Source organism: Microtus ochrogaster, chromosome 8 (genome assembly GCF_000317375.1).
Source record: "Microtus ochrogaster isolate Prairie Vole_2 chromosome 8, MicOch1.0, whole genome shotgun sequence".
Lineage (NCBI taxonomy): Eukaryota > Metazoa > Chordata > Mammalia > Rodentia > Cricetidae > Microtus > Microtus ochrogaster.
In genome coordinates this window covers 63,270,078-63,277,810 of record NC_022015.1, presented here as the reverse complement: position 1 = coordinate 63,277,810, position 7,733 = coordinate 63,270,078, and the positions used below count along the sequence as shown (strand labels likewise).

Below are 7,733 nucleotides of genomic sequence, written 5' to 3'. Positions count from 1 at the left end.
AAAAAGGAAGGAAGGAAGGAAGGAAGGAAGGAAGGAAGGAAGGAAGGAAGGAAGGAAGGAAGGAAGGAAGGAAGGAAGGAAGGAAATGAACAAATTATGTATTTCTGTTATGTATTTCTCTTGGTACAGGGCTCCATTGAAAAGCCAGGATACAAGCCTGCTTTAAATATAGGAAGTTTATGGAAACTTTGCGAAATAAACACGTTTTCCCTGGAGCACAATAAACAGGATTTTCCTAACATTGTACTTACCCCAGGGTTTGCAGCAACTAAGGAAAACTCATGAGAGAGATCAAGCTTAATGCCATCAAAATTTATTTCCGAAGGTCTTGCAATTGGGTCAGCACTAAAAACATAAGATGGTCTAGGCAATCCATCTTGATTCAAATGAGATTCCATTCTGAAAGGAGAACAGTAACCTCTTTAGACAAGTTAATACATCGGTCTATGAGTCACCCACAATTTGAAGTCTACACTCCAGGGAACTTCAATGTAGTTCAGTTAGTATACTACTTTGCTAGCATGCGCAAAGTCCTGGGTTCCATCCCTAGCACAATAAACAGGGTGTGGTGGCATGGGTCTACAATTTCAGCACCAGAGTGGAGCAGGAAAATAAGAAGTTTCAGGTCATCTTAGCTATACAGGTGATCCAAGGTCAGTCTAGGCTAAGCCAAAGATCTCTTCTCAAAGAACAAAAACAAATATAATAAATAAATAAATAAATAAATAAGTTGGGAATGATGGCCTAAGCCCAGTTCCCATAACCCTCCAAGGAAAAAGCAGGTGGATCTCTGAGTTTGAAGTAAGCTTGATCAATATAATAAAGCCCTGTCTCAAATCAACTGATTACTTAATATAAAAACTAAAGTTTTCTACTTCCCCCATCAAAGAAATTGGATATCAGAGAAAAAAATTAGAGTGTTTCATTTACACGAACAACAAACTATGAAAAGACAAAAGGCCAACGTATATTGACAGGTTCCAAATATACTAATATTGACCACTACCTACAACTATTCATACGATCCAATTTTTAGGAGGATTCATCCAAAGACACGCCATGAACAAATGCAATTAGTGAAAGAAGAGTATGAAATATTCACGCCACCTGAAATCCTCATCTCATTAATCAAACAGCAAAGAGAATATGGGTTGAATCAAGGTCTTGGGTTATTTTTATTACTAAGTATCTTCTCAAGAATGCTGTAAACCAAATATTAACACTCAGGGCTGAAACTCGGTTATTTGCAAAATGGCTTTCAATTTGATTCTTCCAACTTTAAGTAAAAAGTGAAATAATGCATATAAACTTTACATTTAAAATAGAGGACTGGGCTGGGCAATAGTGGTACACACCTTTAATACCAGCACTCGGGAGGCAGAGGCAGGTGGATCTCTGTGAGTTTGAGGCCAGCCTGGTCTACAAGAGCTAGTTCCAGGACAGGCTCCAAAGCTACATAAAAACTGTATCAAAAAAAAAAAAAGAAAAAAGAAAAGAAAGAAGGAAGAGAAATAGAGGATTGGATTGTAACCAGAGAAATTCTGGGTACCTGAGGCTCTGGAGTCCATGGCCAGGACAACTGCCTCCCCACGATAGATAGATAGATAGATAGATAGATAGATAGATAGATAGATAGATAGATAGATAGATAGATAGATAGATAGATAGATCAGAAAAAAATTCAGGAACTGGCAGACACAAATCTTAAACTGAACATGGAATAAAGCTATCATTTAATTATTAAATCTGAACTGAACATGAAATCACTACAGGGTAAACCTGACCCCCCTCCCCCCAAAAAATGAAATATTTTTAAGAATCAACCAGATGTGCCAAGCACTGATGGCCTCACTCCTTTAATCCCAACACTCAACACTCCAGAGGCTGAGGCCAGCCAGTCCACAGAGTTCCGGGGCAGCCAAGGCTACACAGAATAACCCTATTTCAAACAAAAACAAAACAAACAAAAATCTACCAGATAAACAATACCAGTGGGAAAAAGGCTGCCTCTCTCCCATCTCTTTGCTTGTTTGTTTTGGTTTTTTAAGAAACAACAATCTAAAACATCTACACGGAGATTCCCAATTAGGAAATGGTCACCCACCTACATTTGTTTACGGCAGGCTTCAAAATACCTGTCAATACAAGTGCCCAAAAAAAACTGGCCCACTTTCATTTTCTTTATGTACACATAAAACCCAAATATTTTCTAGCGTGACATAAAAGACTGACGGGGTGGGGGGGACTGGAGAGATGGCTCAGTGGTTAAGAGCATTGACTGCTCTTCCAGAGGTCCTGAGTTCAACCATATGGTGGCTCACAACCACCAGTAATAAGATCTGGTGCCAACTTCTGTCTGCAGGGACACATGCAGGCAGACCATTGTATACATAATAAATAAATTAAAAAAAAAAAAGACTGGCCTGTGCCCAGAAAGAGACCTTGTCACGGGACGAAACTGCTCACCTCCGGAATTCAGAGCTAGGTGTGGCAAAAGTCTTTTCCTGTCCTAGGAAAGTATTAATGTCTTTAAATATAACCCGCATCTCCTTTAACAGAGCGGGAAGCCAAGGCCCAGAGAGATTGAAGTCTTGCGTGTCTGAACTACCTAAAGTTGCGGCTCAGCCCCTACCACCACCTGCAGCAGCCCCGCTCCCAGACCACGGGCGTGCGTGACGAGCCCGGCCCACGCTGACACTGCCGCGGTGTCGCAGCCTCAGCGCTGTGCAAGCAGTCACCCTCCTAAGCGTCAGCTCCTCACCTGCAGCATCCCCGGCCTCCGCCAACCCCGCGAAGCTGAGCCAGCACCACTCCGTTTTCAAATTCAAACAATGGCGGCCAGCAGCGCACTGAACCCTGGGAGCGGGCGGGGCTTCCGGAAAGCCCTAGGTGCGCTGGGCTAGCGCGCGGGGGACTTTTGCTGGAGCTTCCGGAAAAGGCTTTCAAATCTGGGGGCGGGACTTGCTGGCTGGGCGGCCAATGGGCGGCCTGGCTCGGGCTCCTTCTCCGAGTTTCTCCCGACCGCGAGTGGTGTGGTTTTTCCTAGATTCGGTCCTTAAACCCTGGGAGGTGACTGTACCGAGCTGAGGCCGCTGCCGCCACACTTAGGCCCGAGATGCCCCCAGGCGGGGACGAATGGCGGACTAGTCACCTCCGAGTCGTGTCATTCCGCAGAAAGGACTTGCGACCCGGCACCAGGGTTACTTCCACGTGATCCTACCTCTTGTGGACGAGACAGATTTTTTTTCCTCAAAATGAATTTTAGAAGCATTTCCTTTATGTTTTCTGTTGTCGCGGATGAGACAGATTTTTTTTTCCTCAAAATGCGTTTTAGAAATATTTCCTTTATCTTTTCCTTTTCTTTTTGGCTTCTCTGAAAGTATTAAACCAGCTACCGCTGCGAAGCGTTGTACTGTGACAGTTTTGCCTTAGGCACGGTGTTTGCAGTGCCCAGTTTTGGGTAAGTGCCCTGCATACTTCTCTGCTTTGAGTGAGGTACTAATTTACTAATACATTCATGTGACAAGGATTTACTACTGAGGTTAGACTTCGCTTTGAATAACGTAAATTGAGCATTTACCTTACTCCTCCCCTGGCACTAAATTTATGAAAAGGTGGTATTTTATTGTCAGGTCAAGAGAGCAACCTTTTAAGACAGGTCCCTTTTTATACATTCTAAAATACGTAATGGGCACAAAGGCAAATGGATCCAACATTTAAATTTAGCTGAAGAGTTTTGTGGCCCCGCTTTCCTGTGGTCCTAGTTTCACCTATTTTCTTGATTGGAAGCATTCACGCTTGCTTGACAGTGTTTTCCACCCTTGATACAGCATTTATATCTCCACGGACTTCTCACTGTCTCATTCAGTTTTGCCCACTCCACCCCACCCCCCCCCCATAAAATTTGAGAACTAGTTTGGATTAGAAAAGTAGATACAAGGCCAAAAGGAAAAATGAACAAAGAAAAGTAAATGTAAAAGGAGGAAAGATCAAAATACAAACTTTTTCTTTCCAAGCTGGAATTTAAGCTTTTTTTTATTTTATTTTATTATTTATTTATTTATCTATTATTTCTGAAACAGGGTTTCTCTGTGTAACATAGCTGTCCCGGAACTCTCCCTGTAGACTAGGCCTACCTCAAACTCACAGAAATTCTCCTGCCTCTGTCGCCCTTGTACTGGGATTAAAGGTGTGTGCTACTACCACCCAGCTCCTTTTTTGTTTGTTTGATTTGTTTTTGTTTTTAACAAAAGGTTCTTCTAGGTAGCTCTGGCTGGCCTCAAGTTCCGTACCTTTCTACCCCAGCTTCTTTTCAATGCTGAAATCATAGAAGCATTCCAGTACCGCCCAGCTGAATGTCAATCTTTGGTGGACTTTGCTAATTTTCATTGCTCCGGCAGATAACATCTTGTTCCCTGGATCGAAATTGTCTACCATACCTCACAGTGCCATGTTGCTTTTGCTAGTTATTTCCAGTCCTTCATATGGCACCTTTAAGTATTGGTTTGGCAAACATTTGTTGAAATTTTACAATATTCTGAGGTTTAGGGTGACAGAGACGCTAGGTGAGAAGGGTGAACACAAAAACAATGCCTCCTAAGGAAAGATTCTGTCAGAAAAAATAAATAAATGAAATGACGCCAAGTGGTCTAAAGGGAATTGTCTTGGGGCTACAAGATTGTGATGGGGAAACCAGAGCAAATGTTTGATCTGTATCATCAAGGATCATTAGGAATTAACTAGCTAAGAAATGCAAACATTCCAGGCAAAGAAAAAACGTGATAGCAGGCACAAGGGACAGAGAGAAACAAAATCCAGTGGATCGCCTTTTATTTGATTCTTTTTTTTTTAATTTTTTTATTGTGTATACAATATTCTGTCTGTGTGTATGCCTGCAGGCCAGAAGAGGGCACCAGACCTCATTCCAGATGGTTGTGAGCCACCATGTGGTTGCTGGGAATTGAACTCAGGACCTTTGGAAGAGCAGGCAATGCTCTTAACCACTGAGCCATCTCTCCAGCCCCCTATTTGATTCTTATTCTCAGCAGCATTGCCAAGTTTCGTGCTTGAAACACTCTTCCCTGGGTTCCTCCGGTCAGCCCTCTCCCTTGGCCCCTCTGACCTCAACCGTCACAGAGTCTGCTTTCTCTTTTACTCCAGCTCTAAATTAAAGGAGCATCGAGTCCTGAGACCCCTGCTTTCTCTACTGTCTAGTTAGCTTTCTACTTGACAAGTTCATCAACTCTTATAAACAACATACAGCTGGTAAATTATTCTCAGACCTTACGTCAGCCATCTAACTACATGGAAATATTCTACTACCCGCTTAATGAAGTGTGACAGATCCCTACATAACATGAGCAGTGTAAGACTCTGAAGGTTCCACTGTGGTATCCCAATCCTTTTCCTCCTTGGTTTCTTCCGTCTTGTAAATGACTCCATTGAAAACCAGGGACTCATCAGTGTGTCCTCTCCCTTAGCACTCAGTACATAAGCAATTCTACTTCCTGGCACTTTGTTTTGGTTTGGTTTTTGAGAAAATATCTCATTCTCTAATGCAAACTAGCCTGGATCCCAACAGTCCTGCCTCATCCTTTCCACTGTTGGGATTATAGGTATGAGCCACTAAAACTGGCCACCTTGGAGTGATTATTTTTTTATTGATATTTATTGAGCTCTACATTTTTCTCTGCTCCCCTCCCTGCCTCTCCCCTCCCTCCTTCAGTCCATCCTCAAGGTCCCCATGCTTCCAATTTACTTAAATGACCTGTCTTTTTCTACTTTCTACTTCCCATGTAGATTAGATCTATGTAAGTCTCTCTTAGTGTCTGCATTGTTGTCTAAGTTCTCTGGAATTGTGGTTTGTAGGTTGGCTTTCTTTGCTTTATGCTTAAAAACAACCTATGAGTGAGTACATGTGATAATTATCTTTCTGTGTCTGGGTTACCGCACTCAAAATGTTTTCTAGCTCCATCCATTTTCCTGCAAAATTCAAGATGTCGTTATTTTTTTCTGCTGTGTAGTACTCCATTGTGTAAATGTACCACATTTTCCTTATCCATTCTTGAGTCAAGGGGCATTTAGGTTGTTTCCAGGTTCTGGCTATGACAAACAATGCTACTATGAACACAGTTGAGCACACATGTCCTTGTGGCACGATTGAGCATCCTTTGTATATATACCCAAAAGTGGTATTACTGGGTCTTGAGGAAGGTTGTTTCCTAATTTTCTGAGAAATCACCACACTAGCATCCAAAGGGGTTGTTCCAGCTTGCATTCCCACCAGCAATGCAGGAGTGTTCCCTTTTCCCCACAACCTCTCTAGCATGAATTGTCGTCAGTGTTTTGTTTTGTTTTGTTTTATAGCATCATTTCACCAACAGTAAATAGATTTACTTTAGCAACTGAGCTAATATGTAACATTTATGGTATCCTTCAGCTTTCTATAATGATGTAGCCTTAGAACTTCAAACACACTGAGGGTATTTAAGATTTTAATAATATAATCCACATTACATGACTAAATTATTTAAGTATGAGCTATGAAAGTAATTGCAAATTATACATTAATTCACTTACTCTTTCTTTATGAAAAATAAAAGTGTTTTTGTGATGTCCATGATGTCCCCATCCTGCCTCAGCCTTCCAAGTACTGGACTTATAGCTGTACTCGATCAAATTTTGTATACGTACAAGTTTTAAAATGCCATTTTCCTGATAAATATATTACAAAATAGTAAAAGATTGATAGATAATGATCCATTTCATTGAAATTTGCTATTTTTGTTTCTTTTTTATATACGTTGATATTTAAATTTTTGATGAAGAGTTATATAATACTTCAAAATTTACGTGTGCTGATTCTTTTTAATAAGATTATCTTTTTATTTCACTAATATGCACTTAGTACATACTTGATTTGGGAACTAGTTATCTTATTTTCACACCAACTTTTTTTATTTTTGTACTTGACTGATGAGTCATAGGTTTGAAAGAAATTACTGTTTCTAAGCATTTTCCTACATTAAATTTACAAAATATCTTATATTTTGGTTTTGCTGTACCTTATGTATTTCCTTCAGCTTTTCCCTTTTAGCATAATTAGTTCACAATGCTAAAGTATATTCTACTTTACAATTATAAAAAAGAGGTTAACAGGCAAAAATAAGTAACTGTGAATCATAATAGAAAGCATATTTTCACATTCCACTTTTATTCATTCATTTGCTTATTATATATTTATTTATTTTATCCTCCCTCTCCTCCCAGTCCCTCCCCATCACCTCCTCTCTGTCTCTCTCCCATCTATTCCTCCTCTGTTTCTATTCAGAAAGCAGCATTCTTGCTGGGCTAGGCAACAATCTGAATATAGCAGAGTATCATTAGTCATCATTGCATGGATTTTTTTTTTAATCCAGTCGTGTTTGGTTTTGTCCCAGGTTTCTGGGTCACCCAGCCTTCTTGTCCTTGCAATCCAGGTAGTGTCAAGGATGCGGTCTCTCTTGTGGCATGGGTCTGAGGTTGAACCCGTCATTTGTTCTGCAACCCCACAGTCTCTGTTCCACTCTTACTCCTGTGTAGACGTAAGTCACAAACAATGCCACAGCAGTTTGGAATTATGATTAATAGGGTATTATTTATTTAAAGGGGAAAAAACTTACAGATCACCGTCAGCCCTCTGTACAACCAGGAAGGGAGTCTAGTCGCCAGCCGAGCAGGAAGTGAAGAGAGCG

At 40.9% G+C, this 7,733-nt stretch overlaps 2 protein-coding genes across 3 annotated transcripts in view; one reads left to right on the top strand and one right to left on the bottom strand.

The window, feature by feature from the left end:
* Kif20b (kinesin family member 20B) overlaps nucleotides 1–2,841 on the bottom strand; it is a 54,090-nt gene extending 51,249 nt beyond the window's left edge. For both annotated transcript variants that reach the window (XM_005352169.3, XM_013348109.2), the window contains exons 1-2: nucleotides 2,762–2,841; nucleotides 252–399 (exon numbers count right to left, since the gene is read on the bottom strand). In XM_005352169.3, coding sequence (XP_005352226.1) covers nucleotides 252–398 — 147 coding nt within the window. In that variant the 5' untranslated portion in view covers nucleotide 399; nucleotides 2,762–2,841. The remainder of the gene's footprint in view (nucleotides 1–251; nucleotides 400–2,761) is intronic.
* Nucleotides 2,842–3,314: 473 nt separating this feature from the next.
* Nucleotides 3,315–7,733, top strand: part of Pank1 (pantothenate kinase 1) — a 116,461-nt gene continuing 112,042 nt past the window's right edge. The window contains exon 1 of the mRNA XM_026781410.1: nucleotides 3,315–3,460. The gene's annotated coding sequence lies outside the window, so the exon portion shown is untranslated. The remainder of the gene's footprint in view (nucleotides 3,461–7,733) is intronic.